At 37.3% G+C, this 16,517-nt stretch overlaps 1 protein-coding gene across 1 annotated transcript; it reads right to left on the reverse strand.

Moving 5' to 3' along the window:
* Positions 1–345: 345 nt before the first annotated feature.
* Positions 346–16,511, reverse strand: ARL5B (ADP ribosylation factor like GTPase 5B). The gene is made up of 6 exons (XM_064704180.1): positions 16,228–16,511; positions 8,631–8,691; positions 7,353–7,500; positions 5,648–5,731; positions 3,819–3,970; positions 346–1,953 (listed from the first exon to the last, which is right to left on the reverse strand). The coding sequence occupies exons 1-6, from the start codon at positions 16,271–16,273 to the stop codon at positions 1,905–1,907; spliced, it is 540 nt and encodes a 179-aa protein (XP_064560250.1). The 5' UTR covers positions 16,274–16,511; the 3' UTR covers positions 346–1,904.
* Between the last annotated feature and the right edge of the window lie 6 nt (positions 16,512–16,517).

Consider the following 16,517-nt stretch of genomic DNA (forward strand, 5'->3'; position numbering starts at 1 on the left):
CTTTATAATTTGCTTCCCTAAGAACAAAACAAATCTTATTTTCACACATTAAAACAGCTGAACATCACAGCAAGCAGCTTTAATATTGGATTTTAACCTTGCCTTGCATTCATCTTTTTTTCTTTATACACTACTTTTCGCTGACTTTAATTATTTTCTGAACATTTTGACTTGACACTCAATGTAGTCCTAAATGTGACTTTTTCTAACTGGCAATAATACACAACTTCATTCAACCAATCACTGTTTCCACATGTATTCAAAGTCTTTCCAACGCTTATAACAATATATTTGCTGATACTTTTAACATTTCATTAAGTTTTATTTAAATAAAATGGAAGCAAATTGAGATTTACAAAGCTTAAAATTTTATTAAAGAAAACTCAGTGTCCTTAAATTTTCAAAACAAGATTAAACAAAAACATTTTGTCATCAAAGGCCTACAGTCAGTTTGCAAAACAGTTCAGGTAACCAAACTCCATGTGGCTTTTAGGCATGCAGAAGTGCAGAATGGTGCTTCTGGAAAACCTGCCAAGCATTTAGATAGGCTGGGTACCTGACTGCTGCTGGGACCTTGCTAGGAACGGGGTGTCCACTATCAGTTTTGATTTGTTCTTTTCTTTTAATCCTCATGTGGGGTTTTCAGGGGGACTGGTGGTTAGGTTTATGTGATGGTTCATGTTCTCAATTAACTCCATATCTTTAGATTATCTTTAGATTTAACTTAATTCCCTTCAAATTGAATTAACAGTTACTGGGTCCACTCTTTCACCACCTGTTTTTCAAATTTCAGGTGAAAGAATCTAACTCAAACACTGTCAAAAGTTCTCTGCTTGTGCAAATAAGACCAAAAACAAAAATGAAGGCAAAATAATTTCTCTGTAACAGAATCTGAAAACACGTATGATAGTAGATAAATAAATGTCAAGATTAGCTTCACTCCGAAGTCTACAGATACAGCACCATGGTTTTGTTTTGTTTATAGATCTGGCTTCCCTTTTGATTTTGTATTAATTTAGAAAACAGCACTCTCACTAAAAGGTGAGGAAGGTTCACATATATAGAGTTTAAAATTTTAACAGAATATAGAAAGTGTACACATAACACTGGCTGCTGTGATTCCAAATTTAATTACCCATTTATCTTTGAAAAGTTATTCAAGTTCTAAATGACTACACCAGCATTTAGTAATAATATTTTTAAGCACTGTACAGAGATGTACCTTCAAGTAGAAGAATATAAGAATGTCCTAGAACTACCTACCAGAGAAACTGAGACTGAAACAGATTTTTAAGGCAGAAGTTCCATTGTATATCAGATTGAAAGCCATCACAATATTAACTTTCAATATTTCATTAAGCACTTAAAAATTTGCACTCATAACTATTAATTCTTGTGCTGACTAGAACTCTACTAATATTCCAGGAAGTCCAGCTGGAGATATGGTTATCCTTTGAGGTTAAAGCTATGGCAGAGTAAAGTTAACCTAAACACTACTTTTAATTATTAAATAAAATGTGCTCCTTTATGTTAGTAAGTTATACAACTATTTAGAAAGAGGAAATCTGAAATATTGACAATGACAAAAGAGATTTTAAAAAGCTATCATTGAAAAAGTTAGAATTCATATTCAGAAGGATTTCAGTGTTTAAAAACAGATTCACATATGTTCATCCAGTTGAAGATTAGTGTATTAAAAAAAGTTAAGAAAATACTTTTGTGTTTCAGTTCAACTGCGCTTGATTCAAGCACAGCTTAGAGGTTGGCTGATATAAATTAAACATTGGTCACTGCCTCAGCAGTCAAAAGTACAGAAAAATGTACATGTTCACAGGATAAATAGAAGTCTCTTCTTTTGGAGGAATAACAAAAAAAAAAAAGAAAAAAAAAGGCAAATAAAAAAGCTATCTCACTCCAATACGGGAGGTCATCCACTCCAAGCCTTGGCATAATCTGAAAGATAAGAGATGTTATACTTGGTACAAGTTCTATTCCAGCATCTTGAAGGTATTTTCTACTTGTTTTTAGGTGAAAAAACCAGCTACTTAAAATAAATTAAATCAACTGGAAATGTGATTGAAATCTGAAGAGAGTAACCAGTGTTTTAAACTAAGTCTACTTAGGCTTTGGCCACATGAAAATGGTCAAGCATTCTAAATTATTGAAGCTTGGCAGTACTTCAAATTTCTTTCTCCTTGTAAACCTGAAAGACACTATCCTTAAATGCTTACTTGCAAGTACATGAAAAGAAAAAAGTTCTTCTCGCTCTACAGAAAGCTAGACCCTTACATACTAATATTAAAAGAAAAAGGGCAGGTTATCCAGACTGAATTGTTTCATGAAAAGACAGTGTATCAAAATTACATTACAAAATTAAAAGTGTATTTATATTGAATACCAAGCCTGCATGGGAGCTAATCTGCTTTCTAACCCAATTTGCATCTCTATTTACAAGTCTTCCATTTTAGAAGATAGACTTTCTCTTGATTTTCCAGGGATCTAGTTACCTAATTTATACCCCTTTGAGCTTTATCTTTGTACAGTAAATCAGTGTTTAGCATCCAAGAATGCTAGCTTCACTCACACCAGGTTGATCCCCCCCAGATTCTTGTCAGATTTTCCCAAGGAAGACTCAGCTCAGCTATCTAACTCTGGGAATGTTTTATTCTAAGTTCATTTCACTACTGTCATAGTTTAAAGTATTCTAAATATTCATTGCTTTTGTTTTACAATATGAAAGAAGCAGCCTAGGATGGCCACTGTTTCTAAACTAAACCTCACGTTTATTAATTATAATTTTCCTTCAAATGTCAACTTGGTTGAAGATCTTAGTCCATAAACTGTGTACTCGAAAGTGACTTTAGCAAAACTGGTAGAAGGAAAGTAGTTAGCTTTTAGAACAAAATAATACAACCACCCCATAAAAAACCCCCCACTTTGTTCTCACTAACACCTTCCACCCCAGGGAAGTTAATGCCACCATTCACTCTACAAGACATCTCCATGACATTAAATACTTCATGCTAGAAAGTGAGGTAGTTGCTCTCCCTTCCTAAATACCCACTTGGATTCACTATTTTTGATGTCACAAGACCACAGTATTGTAAAGGTTGTACAATACAGCCAAAAAAACCCCTAAATATCACATATTACAAGACTGCCTTATAAACCAAGATGAAAATCAGCACACCTCACACCATACAAGCAAGACATTATCCAACTTGTTAGAAGGTATTATTTTTTTATATTTACAGACTAAGGATTTAAGACTACCCCAGCATTCCATTTTAGTAATTGTTAGCATAAGGTATGCAAATTTCAAAATTAGTTACATTAGCCAGATATAAACAAAGTTTAATATTGGTAAAAAATCTGTTTTATGACAGATCTATGTAACTTTTCATCAAAAACTATGTTTCAATGCTAATCAAAAAAGCCAATCAACCAAAAAAACCCTGAACACCTCAATCTCCCAGCTTAGAAGCTTTGTGTAGCTTAGAATATAAAGGAAGGAACAGTAGCAAATTTCTTCAAATACAGAAAGACACACAAGAGTAAGAGAGTAGCACACAGAGAGTAGACAAGTTATGTCAACAGCTACATATTTAGGTGGAGGGGTGGTGTTTGGTTTTTGGTTTGGAGTTTGTAACAAAAGGAAGACGTTCATATTAATTTGAAGCATGAGCTATGAAAAAACCCACAAGGTTCAATGACGAAAAATTTAAAACATCCCTCTGACAGCAAAGTTCAGAACTTTCAAAAATGCACTTTGGTGTCAGCAGGACCAGGAACTGCCATAGTAAGCAGTCAGCACTTACCCCTCTCCTGTCAGAGCACAGCAGGACTGGATGTGCCAGGGGTGATCCTTGATGGAGCTGAGGGTGAGGTACGCGGATATCTCGGCAGCCGTCATGCAGCCTTTCATGTCCTGCTTGTTGGCAAAGATCAGAACCGCAGCCTTCCGCAAATCCTGGCAACCATCCAGAGGACTCAGACACTTATCACACTGAGCTAAAAGGCTATTGCGCTAACTTCATTTGTTAAAAGGACTGTATCCAAGCTAATCTACAACTACACTGGAGCATGGAGTTTTAACTGTCTTACTACATGAAATATTTGTTACAGTAAGGCTAAAAAACTAATTTATTCAGAAGTGTTCACCACCACAGAGAATCAAATTGTTTGGTGTTGACCACAAGTTCATACATAACTAATAAAAGTCTTGTCAAATACATTTTATAATGCTTCAAACCACTCAGCCAGCAGAATTATTTCTGGTTAAGTACTGCAAGTCCTATACAATACAATTAACACTATTCAAATAGAAAAGCCTGCTAGATACCAGTCCCTTGAAATTCCTTCAACTTCATTAAAGAAGTTCTTTATTGATTAAAGCAGTAATAATTTAAGAAAACTTTCCAAATTCCTAAAAGTTTAACCCTAGTGTTCCAAAAAGGGAGTTTTAATAATGCTGCATCAGCTTTAATAACTAATTAAAATAGTTTTGTTTCAGCATGGAATTTAGCATTCAAAAACAGACAAGAACTAGAATGTATGGCTCTAAAAGAGAATTAAGGTAAACAAATCTAATACTCAGGAAGCTGACAGTTGCAACTAAAAGTGTTCAATACACTTCAATGCATGTTAAATGTTGAGAGTATTTTTCCACCAAGAGAAAAAAAAACAAAAAACAACAAAGCTTTATGATCTACAGCTGAAAATTCAACCCTACAAGTAGCCCAGTCTAGCCCTACCAACTGATTTCAAGAGATGGTAGATCACAATTTCTTAAAGAGTTTGAGACTGGAAACCAAAAAACTACATGGGAAAACTTCAGCACAAGAAGTAATTTTTCCACCTTTTTTGGTAGTGAATTTCCTCCTTACTATTAGATCCAAACTACAACTAACATTAAATTGCAAAGCAAAACCTCACTTATGTGAAACACAAGTCTCTCAGAGAAGTTAACTCAACAGGATTAATTGCACTGTACTAAATCCTTTTCTTTCAAAAATGAAGAAGAATATTTAGATTTAAAACGACCTCAATTCAGCTTCAGAGTCACAAAAAGTTTTAACATATTTTACCTAAGCAAATGTACAAGTTAATTTAGGACATTGGAGTGAGTTGACTCAAGGCTGAATAGTCCCTAGGACAAAATATAATAAAAATACAAACAAATAATTCTGAAGGAAAATGAAATTATTTTCCTCATAGTATGATGTACACTCCTTAATTTTAAGGAACAGGATTAGAACAAAGAAAAAGAAGTAGACAATTTCATTTCTCTAAAATAAAAACTAAAAACCCAAAAGTTTCTTGCAATTTCAGCCATTTAACTGAACTAGTCAGCGGTAAAGGACAACAATACCCGGTTACATTAATATGAAGCATAACATATTCTATCAGTTCAAAATTTGCAAAGTAAAGACTGATTTGATTACAATCAAGCAAGTCCTGTTAGAAGAGTGCTTCATAATAATTTTCTCCTTATTTATAACTTATATGGTTTAAAAATGTGATCAACATGAATGCACACTTATTCTCAATTTTTTTTTTCTGATGGTATTATTTTTGTTAACATAGGAAACATGAAATGTTGTTTAACTGTTCTCAACAAAACTATTATCCCAACTCCCCACCATACCTCATGAGCCAGCATTCTATAAAGTTCTTCTTTTGTAATAGAAAGTCGCTCTCTATCAATGCTGTCAACAACCAGAATGATGAACTAGGGAAAAACACCAACAGTATAATATGTAAATAAAAACTGCAAATTACAGAAAGCACAATTTCAAGAGACCACTACCACTAGTCTTCCTACAAAACAGACATACTTTCAGACGACACCAGAGAAGAGAAAGTGACAAGAGAAAAGAGAGTAGTAAAAAGGGAGAATTAGAAATCACTGCTATAATTCTCCAACATATTCTCCAAATCACTTTGCCTTATAAAATTAAAGTGATTCATTAGCCACTATAAATGACCACAAAGTATGAAAACCTGAGTCAATTTAATGCTGCTGTGACTTTGAGATGCCTAGCAGATGAGGTGGAACAGTAACAGAATTATTCATATGAGGGAGGCTAGGATTAGCATAGTAAACAGATCTCTTTTCTTCCTCAACTGCTTCCAGCAGACCAAGCTTCTAAGTAAAGGGAAAGTTCTTTCCAAGTACTACAAGGCACTGGATTTCAAACACTTGCTAGATAGAATATGAAGAACATCCCAAAAGTATCAGAAAAATAAAATATGCATCTCTCCAAATTCCAAAACCAGATACTCAAGGGATAAATGCCAAGAACTTATTGCTCTATACCAGATAATACTGGTAGAAGTCTCTTTATCTTCACGTGTTTCTTAGGTGTAGCTGCACTTTTCCAGATAACATAAAAAATTAGTATAAAATACTAGAGATGAGGGTTGAGATGTCATTATCAGGATTACAGTAGATCTAGGATGGATCACTGATCTCACCTCCCCTCAAGAGCATAGGAAAAGATATAGAAAAAGTAAGAGATAAAAAACCTAATTTTACAAGAGGATGGAATACTTATATAATGAATAATATCTACAAGAGGTCTCTACTTTTAGTAGAAATGGTAAGAAATGAAGTCTAGAATATTTTACATCAGCGCAGATGTCTCAAAAAGAGTCCTCAGTGACTATATGTGCCTTTTTGTATTGATAACCTCTTGGCCTCAAAAACACTGTCACAAAAAACAAACCCCACAAATCAACTGTTGCTGAATTCATCTCCAACCTTTCCAGCAACAGCAGCTCTGCCAGTACCTCACGAGTAGTGCACAGCAAGACTTTCCTTCCTCCTCTGGATAAAAGCTATGAGCTGATGAGCTGTTTAAATACTGCTGCCTAGGCTTAGAGAATATTCCTTATTCCTTCATTCCTCATTTCCTCCTAATTATCATTATTTCAAAACCATTTCAGACTGGATGTACAGAAGTCCAGTTGACCACTGCAAATCATCACAAAATTTTCAAGTTACATTTCAAAGTTTTCTTTTCAATTGACTTTAAAAAAAGTAAACAAAAAAATCTGATCTAAAATGCATTTCATTATCATTTGATTGCCTAGGAAAAATCTAACTTCACAGTTTATAGCATAGAGCAAATAACACTACAGTAAAGTACACAGAAAAAATACTTCAAATATTACCAGAAAAATCGCTGCATACTAGAGATACCTCACCCTTTTTGAATTTATTCTCCCTCATGAGAATGTAAAAACAATACAGCTGCAATCTCTACAAAAGTCTACAAATATTCCTAATAAATAAATATAATTTCAAACAAACACATTCAATTTGCAGATTTCAAAGCATCTTCTCATACCTCTGTGTTTGAATAATAGGTATTCCATGACGACCGTAATGATTCTTGTCCTCCAATATCCCACATTAAGAAATGAGTGTTTTTCACCACTATTTCTTCTACATTGCTTCCTATGGTTGGAGAAGTATGAACCACTTCATTCATTAAGCTAAAGGAAACAATATCACACTATAAAGACCAGTCAGCACAATCCACAAGGCTTGTTAGAGTTCAGTTATAACAAGTTTTTTTAGAAAAGTAAATATGTGTAACTGACAAAAAATATTCAAAAATCATATTTTAAAAAGCTATACATTTGAACTTTAGAAAGCAGTGACTGTAGTCATGCTTAAAGAAATCAGCAAGGACAAATAAGTACACAAAAGGCATAAAAATGGTTAAGTGTTATAGGAGGACTGTCTTTCTAAAGGGCATTAACAGACACTTAAAATGCACTTGTTTTAAAGCAGGAGCTGCCATTCTAAAGATGCCAAATACACAACCACTAAATTGTGCAAAATAAAAATTGGAATATTATTTTATCAAAGCACTCTACTCAGTAACTAGATATTAAATCTCAGAGGACTGTTGGGTTACATTTCTGAAGATTTCTCAGTTCCACCTTTAAGCTTGCTCAAAATGCTCACATATAGAATGTTTTTTTGGAAAGCATACTATGCTGCTTTGCTATCCAAATATAAGGATATTCATTTATCTATACTCTCCTCCTTTTCCACTATCACAATAGTAATTATGCTCCTGACAACACTCTTGAATTTATTATGGATATTCTTGTAATGCTGCCAAGATTTGGGTGCAATGATGCTATAGAAAATGAGTAAGGTAGGACCTGAGAAAGCTGAAATATTATTTTTAGGAATTCTCTATCACAAATTTTAGACACTGGAATTGAGAAACATTTGGAAACCTTTTCAGATTTTTGAAGCCTGGCTGGAATTTCCATTAATTTAAAAATCATGTTCTTTTCTGCAATTACTGGAAACAGGATTATTTTTATGAATACAAATTCAGACAGGCTTTCATGGGAAAAAAATTGCTGTTCACTTTGTGCTTGGATGTAGAAATTTGCTGTCAATTTATAGTTCAGTTTTAAAGCACAGCAGCTCCTTCATTTATCCTTTAAACATTTACTCTGTTTAGAACAACTCATTCCATGAATGTACAAATTGTGATCTAAAATCCCAGAGATTACACCAGGTTACAAAGCTGAATTTTCAAAGATTAAACAGTGACAAGTAAAAAAATGCAAACAGAAAAACAATTAGTTCATATACTTACAACTGGTAAAGAATAGTAGTCTTTCCAGCATTATCAAGTCCCACTATGATTACTTTGTGCTCTGCATTATTAAAAAAAATTTAAAAAAGAAAAAAGAAGAAGACAAAAATAAATTAGTGAAACAGCAATAATTATAATTCTGGTTAATCACTCTCCCTTACTGAAGAATGCAACTGCTTGTTTCTTTTATATCAACACCTTACACAGATTAGTGGTGACTTCAGGACAGAAAAAACACCAAACAAAGCCCCATCTTCTCTTGAGACCCCAGTGTCAGGAAAAGCCAGCACTGGAAATCTAATAAAGGCAGGGTTACTAATGATTACTTCATCTACAACATCTAGTTTTAGAAAGAAAAGTACAATGAAAAAATATAACCCATAGCAGTGTATCATGCTAAAAACACCAGCACTATCCAAAGACTGCAAAAGGTACTACCCTAACATTCAAGGATCAATAATAACCATTTATTAAGGTACCACCATTATTCACACAGAAAAATCTAAGAGGAAACTGTATTTTGAATAGGCCACAGATTCTAATTTTGCAACTTTTGAACTGAGAAGTCACAGAATGATAAATGGTCAAGGCTGGAAGACACTTCTGGAGGTCATCTGGTTGAACCTCTTTGCTGAACCAGGCCCACAGAGTCAGTGGCCTAGGACCATGTCCAGAGGGGTTTTTAATATATCCCAGATGGAAACTCCACAGCCTCCCTGGACAGCCTGGGTTATTGCTCAGTCACCCTCACAGTGAAAAAGTGTTTCCTGATGTTCAGAGGGAACTTGTGTGTTTCAGTTTGCGCCCACTGCCCAGTCCTGTGATTGGGCACCACTACGACAAGTCTGGCTCTGCCCTCTTTGCACCTCTTTTTCTCATATGTGAGATGCCCCAGTTCCTTGTCACCCCTGCAGCCCATCACTGGACTCCCCCCAGAGTGTCCATGACTCTCTTGTACTGAGGAGCCCAGAACTGGACACTGGACACACTCACTCCAGGTGAAGCCTCATCAGCGCTGAGCAGAAAGGAGAAATCATCTGCCCCAACCTGCTGTAAAATCCAACATATGAAACAGTGAACTCGCAATTGCTGCAGTACTGTTTGTTTCCAGGCACAGGGAAGACAAAACAGAAATCAACCAAACAAACAAAATCAGTAAAACAGTCCTCCAGAATTTATATGCTCCTCTGTAAATAATTCCTCTTAGAATTTCAAATCCAGTATCACAGCCACTTAGAATGGTGGTTCTTTTGCTACAGGTGTGAAGCTGCAGCATACTGATCCAATTACTGACAAAAATAAGCAAACCACTTGAGAGTGAAAAATTTGCAAATGGATACATAAAAACTCTGTGAACAAGCTCACTTTTTAAAAGAGATAATATTTACAATTCTAGGGCACTTATTTCAAAGCAAAACATGGGTCACAGTCTAAGATTTCCTACAAAATACCACACTTGATCTACAGGATCAAATAAGTTACTAGATCAGAAGATCTATTCAAAGTATCAAATGATTTTTTTCCCCCAAAAAGTATGTGGTTTAAGGAAAAATTGAAGCATTTTGGTTAAAAATCTATTCATATATAGTAACCGAGGTCTTGTAATACTAAATATTACTGGAATAAAATATTTTCTTGTTTGGAACTTTTGTAAGTTTTGCTGTGCAACAGGATCATAACAGATGGTAAAATGTATTTCCCTGTGATAGTTCCCCTACTACTGCATCCTGTAAACACATGCTAAGAAAAGAACATTTCTTGACTGTAAATGCAGGAGTACTTTTAGCCCCACTAACAGCAGCATCAGTAATTAATAACCTTTCCCAATACATACATAGTATGAAATTCTCTCTACTTTCAAGGCTAATAAATCATGCCTAGTAGCTTGACTGTCCATCTCTTCTTCAAATGTAATTAAATGTAGAGAGCTTCCAAAGGTCCAAACACAGAAATGCCCTCCCGTTTTTTTCAAACTAAACATGTTGTCAACTATTGCCAGGAAGATGATTCTACTTTTGCAGCATTCTGTTTAAGTTATTTTCAAGAAAGAAAAGAAATTCCAGTCAGGCATTACACTGCTCTCTCATCTTCTTATCAGAACACGTGATCTTAGGCGTGAATGACTGGAGTGTTGGATGATACAACATCACACTAAGTCATGAAGAAAAAAACTCGGTTGAGATGGCTGCTTTTGAAAGCCACTGAAGTGTGAATGGTCCAACACTAACTGGGAAAAAAAGGCACAGCTTATCTGTGTTACTTCATAGTCAGATGGTGTTTCATACAGTGATTGAATAAGCACAAACAATAAACAGGCACACAAGTGCTAATCAATAGTGATCTTGGCATGAAAATTGTAAAATGAAATCATGGGTATTTCATAGAAGTAACAGATTCCAGAACTATAGCAATGGAAACTCTTCACTTACAAACATATTCAAAAGTTGAATTTCTGTCCAGTTTGATGAAAACAAAAAATTCACACATAGATGTCCATTAGAGGAAAAACATGTGAGCTTAAAAACTACCAAACTAAGACAGAATAGAATTTTAGCATGACAGTTACTTGTTTACAAGAGTAACTAGGAGAAGACAGATGCCACATTTAGGAGGAAGGACAATTACTGGGTAAATCATAGGCAGTGATTTATTTGTGTTCTGTACTTACAGACTAACCCAAGTTTCTCCCTTTCACTGGCTGGTATTCAAACTCAGTTTAGGTTGTATTTATGAATATCTTCCCAGTCCACCATGTTCTTGGCAAAAGAAGAAGAAAATCCATAACAAAGTTGAGAGAGCAGAAGAGTCTTTATTAATTGCGTAGGAAAAGGGAGGGAAGATGGGGAAAGTAGAAGTAGGCATATGCAGGGGAAAAAAAGAAAAGACAGTATTAGACTACTCCTTAAAAGAATCCAAGGACTTCTTGGTTTCATCAACCATTTCTAGCACACTGTTTAAAAAAATTGGTATGTAATATGGTTTAAAAAAATCTGTGGCAGTTTAGTATTACAAAAACACAGAACAGTGAAGATTATCTTCTGGCAGATCATAGAAGTAAGACATAATATGCTCTTTTCTTCCTTACTCATCTATATTTCTCTAGGATAAAAGGGCCCAAAACTGAAGATTCAATTCTCTCAACATGCCTCTTCTCTACTTTGCAAAAGATAAAAATAAAAAAATTCTAAATACTTTAATGATGACACTTCTAAAATATTTGGAAGAAATGACTACTGAATGAGTACCAATAGTTTTCAAGCTGTGAAACAAAATGCTCATCTGGTTCCAAAGAGCAACAGCCTTGGAGGCCTCAGAGTTGAAGACAGAATGCAGACAGAAGTTGCTAGAAAGAAGGCAGGAGGAATAGCATAATTCTGGAGGTCAAAACAGTTTCAACACAAAGAAACACACTCATTCTGCACACTACCAGCTAATTTAGAGTCTTCTCTTAAGCACAAAAGAACTGCTAAAATACATTTGTATCCCCAGATTTGATTACAAGGCAGCAGAGAAGCTGTCAATAACTTTTAGTAATCAGAGGAACCAAAAACCATTTGGTTTTCCAGATAATGGTTTCTCCTAACCTGACTGGGAACTGCCACTAAGGCTAGGTGAAATAAACGGTGGAGTTACAGAAGTTCAATCATCTTGAATTAGAGCTTACCATTACTTTTCTTAAAGCAACTTTTTAATAACTGTAGCAATTGTTCAGAGCAACCTGTAAGATGCTGGATAATTACCATTCCAAAAATAAGTACACCCCAGATTTGTGAGCTTCTCTGTATACCACATAAAAAAATAAGGTCTTGATAACAGTCATTTATCTTTATCAGGGTTGCTGACATTCACTTCTATTTTTAACCCACAGTTTAATTAAGAGCTATCTTGGTAATACTGATGAAATGATAAGTCAAGCAAGTTTTACTCAGACATGCATTAACACAGGCACTAACTTAATGGCTCCACCATCTATCCACACCACTGCATGCTGCTCAGAAGAATGTGCCACCACTTGACTACTGAATCATGGCTTCAGCATTTTTGGAGCTTCAGCAGGTTATTTCTGGAGTCTGATTTTTTTAAAACTTCTGAAAGTAAGTTACCAGAAGTAAATTCAACTGAACTTATGTAATTTAGCAACTAGACTTTAAATGGCTGCAGAGAATGGTATTTTAAATAAAACAATTCATGAGTAATTTTTTTTTGTCAAGTTCAAAAGAAAGGAAAAAATATCACAAAGCCATTAGAAAGTTACCTAGAAAAATGACAAAAGTCTATTTTAAAGTCAACTGTTTATTTTATGAGTAAAAGTATCTCTATTTCAGTTCACATCGTTCAATTACCACTTGATTATGAGACAATATGTATTGAGAGCTGAAAGACTTAGGCACACCTCACCCTCCATGCTCTACTTGACAGAACACAGATGGAACTTTCAAATCTTTCCTTAGATTCATCTTTCCTTTTGCCAAGTGCTGCAGGTTATCACACAACTTGCACCAGCCATGAGAACTGATCCCACGATCCTCACACAGCAGATCCTATGTGCATTTTTGGAATAGTCCCTCAGTACAGCCAAAATCAGTGTGTAAGTTACTGTGCTAGTCTGCTCAACAAAGCAACTTCCCAGGACAGCCTGTGAATTCTATAAGGAACTATCAAGATTTGATGTAATTAGAAGAGCAACCAAAATCAACCCAGAAATTACTATGCTTTATTATTAGTAATGATATTATTTAGAGAACACAGTTGCGTTGTTGGAGAATAATTTCCCATTAGATCAAAAAGATATGTTGGAAGCAAATTTTCTAGAATTAAATTTTAGTTTTAGCCATGAAAAGAAACTCTCTTTTCTGTGATAACGCAAGAAGAAGCAAAAAAAAAAAAAAAAAAAAAAAAAAAACCCAAAAAAAAACCCCAAAAAAACCAACCCAAAGCAAAAACTAAACAAAAGACAAATCCAGCACTAAACCAGGATCAGGACACACCCTAAAGTCTTTTATTGGGATAAATGCCAAAGAGTAAATATTTCATGATATTACCTCATCTATTTAACTGTGAGACTAATATTTCATTAACCATTTAAATATATGAATGTATTAGATTTACAACATGAGATTTTGACAGTGGAGAGGGCTACACAGTGTTTTCTGAGAAACTCCTAGAAATGCATATCCAGCCACCGCCAGACAAGGCCACCAGCAACAGATGTAATGCCTCTGGATAACATATTTAAGATGAGAAAAAGTTATTGCACAGGAGAAACTAAGGACAGAGAAAAAAGTAGTGAGAATATGTGAGAGAAACAACTCTGCTGACTCTAAGGTGGGTGCAGAAGGAAGGGGAGGAGGTGCTGCAGGTGTCAGAGATGCACCCACAGCCCAGGGTGATGCAGCTGTGCCCTGCAGCCAGAGGTCCCTGGGGAGCAGAGATCCACCTGCAGCCCACAGAGGACACCACAGTAGAGCAGGTAGATCCCAAAGGCAGCTGTGACTCCAGTGGACACATCCTGGAGCAGGATCCTGGCAACAACCTGTGCAGCTGGGGAGAGAAGGCCATTCTGGAACAGGTTTGCTGGTAGGTTTGTGACCTTGTGGGGGAGCCAGACTGGAATGGCCTGTCCCTGAAGGACTGTCTCCCTGAAGGACTTGTGAAAAGAACTTGTGTTGGAACAGTTAGTGAAGAATTGCAGACCTTGGGAAGAACACACACTGGAGAAGCCCATGAAGGACTGTCTCCCATGGGAGAGATGCCACACTGGAAGAGGGGATACACTCTTTTTCTTCCTCTATAAGGAAGAAAGAGTGGCAGAGACAATATGTGATGAACTGACCACAGCCCCCATTCCCTGTTCCCTCCTGCAGGGAGATGGCAGAGAATCAAAAATAAAGCTAATCCTGGGAAAAAAAGAGGGAGGAGTGGGGAGCAGGTGTTCAGAAGATCTGGTTTTATTTCTCATTAACCTGTTCTGGTTTGATTGGTAATGAATTCTATTAATTTCACAAATTGAGTCTGTTTTGCCCATGATGGGAACTGGTGAGCGATTTCTCCCTTCCTTATCTCAACCCAGAAGCCTTTTGCTGTATTTTCTCTCCCCTTGTCCAGTTGAGGAGGGGAGTCATAGACCTGCTTTGGTGGGCATCTGGCATCCAGCCAGGGTCACTCACAATGAAGAATAACTTTTCTTCCAGGAAATAATATACAATAACCAAGACAATGGGTTTTCCTGAAGATAAATACTGACATCATAATCTACTATAGAGGCAAATACTACATGCCACCAGTTATCTGCTGATCACTTCCTGCTTATAGATCTCTTTGGAGTCTTTGAAATACTTCATGGAAGAAAAGGAGATCCAGATTGCACTACTTGATGAAAATAAAAAAAGGTACTTAGTATTTTTCTGGAGGATAAGGGAAACATTGGATCTTGCCAAATAGGTTTGACAGTTTGGGAAAACAAGAAATTAGCAACAAATTCAGAAGACTTCAGGAATTAAGTGGTAGGATGGTGTATGCATGAGAAAAATCAATGATCTGGGACTGAATCCCAATCCCATCCCATGAAAGAGTTTGATACATAGACGTTAATGTGCACACACACTGAGGCTTTGGTATGTACAGAATTAGACTGGGTTATCTGCAACCAAAGGCAGAAAACAAAGTACACCAGGTGTATCTGCCTCCAAAAACTTGCAACAGAGCACTGCACAAAAAAGACTTATCTGCATTTTCAATAACTTTAAAGTGGAAATGAGGTACACATTTGGAAACCTGATGAGAGAACAATTAATGAATTTATTGTTTATATTGTTCTTCCTTGAGGCCTTGAGCTTGGAGCAGGCAAAATGATGTTACTGTTAACTATTTAATTTTCTAATCAAAGCTGGCTAGGTAAACCAAAATTATTAAATCAAATAAATTAACAGATAAACCATAATTTTCTACTTTTATGATAACCATCTGAGGTAAAAGTGGTGGCAGACCCAAATTCTGAGCTCTGGATTAGAACACGAGCTGTGATTGCAGGGCTGGATGAACTGGGCAGGAGAGCATGGAAAGCGATACTATCCCCTTATGACCTTTTTATTTTTGGCTGGAGAACTGATTTTCTTGGGTCACTAACTGTATTTAACCAGTATCTTTGCCAAAACACAAACAGATCTTTACCTCGAAGGCCCCTACATGTTTGGCGTCGTTCTTTTCCTTTTAATTAAAGACTAAAACACGATTTTAATAACAGATCCCGACTTTAAAAGGAGTCTCGCGAAGCCCCGAGGGCCCGTCACGGTCCAGCGCAGCCCCAGCAGCCCGGGCCGCCGCGGATGTTTGACGCTGGGTGTTTAACGCGGCCGGGGAGGAGGGGACAGAGGGACCACCTCGGGAACTCAAACAAAGCGACCCGAAGCATGAGGCGCCGCGGCACCAGCGCTCAGGGCACTGCACAAAGCAAAGCCAACTTTTGGCCGGGCGGGCCTTCAGGGGAAGCCCGGCGAGCGGAGCCGGCCCCGAGCCCCCACGGCTGCCCGCGGCCCCCGCAGCCCCGTGGGCTCCACTCGCCGCCCGCCCCGCCGCCGCTTCGGGCCCGCGCGCCCACCTTGGCTACCGAAGAGGCTCCACAGCTTGGCGAAGATGAGGCCCATGCCTAGGCTCGGCTTCCCGCCGAACGCCCGGGGCTCCCCGAGCTCACCCAGGCGGCAGCAGCGGCGCCGACTCTCCCGTCTCCCTCGCGGAGGCTCCGCAGCGGCCCCGGCAGCGCCGAGCGGGCGGGCGGGCTCAGGGGAGGGCGGGCACGCGGCGCGGCCCCGCCCCGCCAACGGCCGCACAGCCCCGCCCCCCCGGCGCGGCCCGCGCGCGTCACTGCGGCGTCATGGGGGCGTCATGGCG

This window comes from Zonotrichia leucophrys, chromosome 2 (genome assembly GCF_028769735.1).
Source record: "Zonotrichia leucophrys gambelii isolate GWCS_2022_RI chromosome 2, RI_Zleu_2.0, whole genome shotgun sequence".
NCBI lineage: Eukaryota > Metazoa > Chordata > Aves > Passeriformes > Passerellidae > Zonotrichia > Zonotrichia leucophrys.

Bases quoted from the DNA above. Each gene is read 5' to 3' on its own strand.
- ARL5B (XM_064704180.1), bottom strand. From the start codon at position 16,273: ATGGGCCTCATCTTCGCCAAGCTGTGGAGCCTCTTCGGTAGCCAAG. The intron at 7,501-8,630 runs GTAAGTATATGA...TGTTTCCTTTAG, and splicing joins ACTACTATTCTTTACCAGTT to CTTAATGAATGAAGTGGTTC. The intron at 5,732-7,352 runs GTATGAGAAGAT...GTTTTTCCCTAG, and splicing joins CCTATTATTCAAACACAGAG to TTCATCATTCTGGTTGTTGA.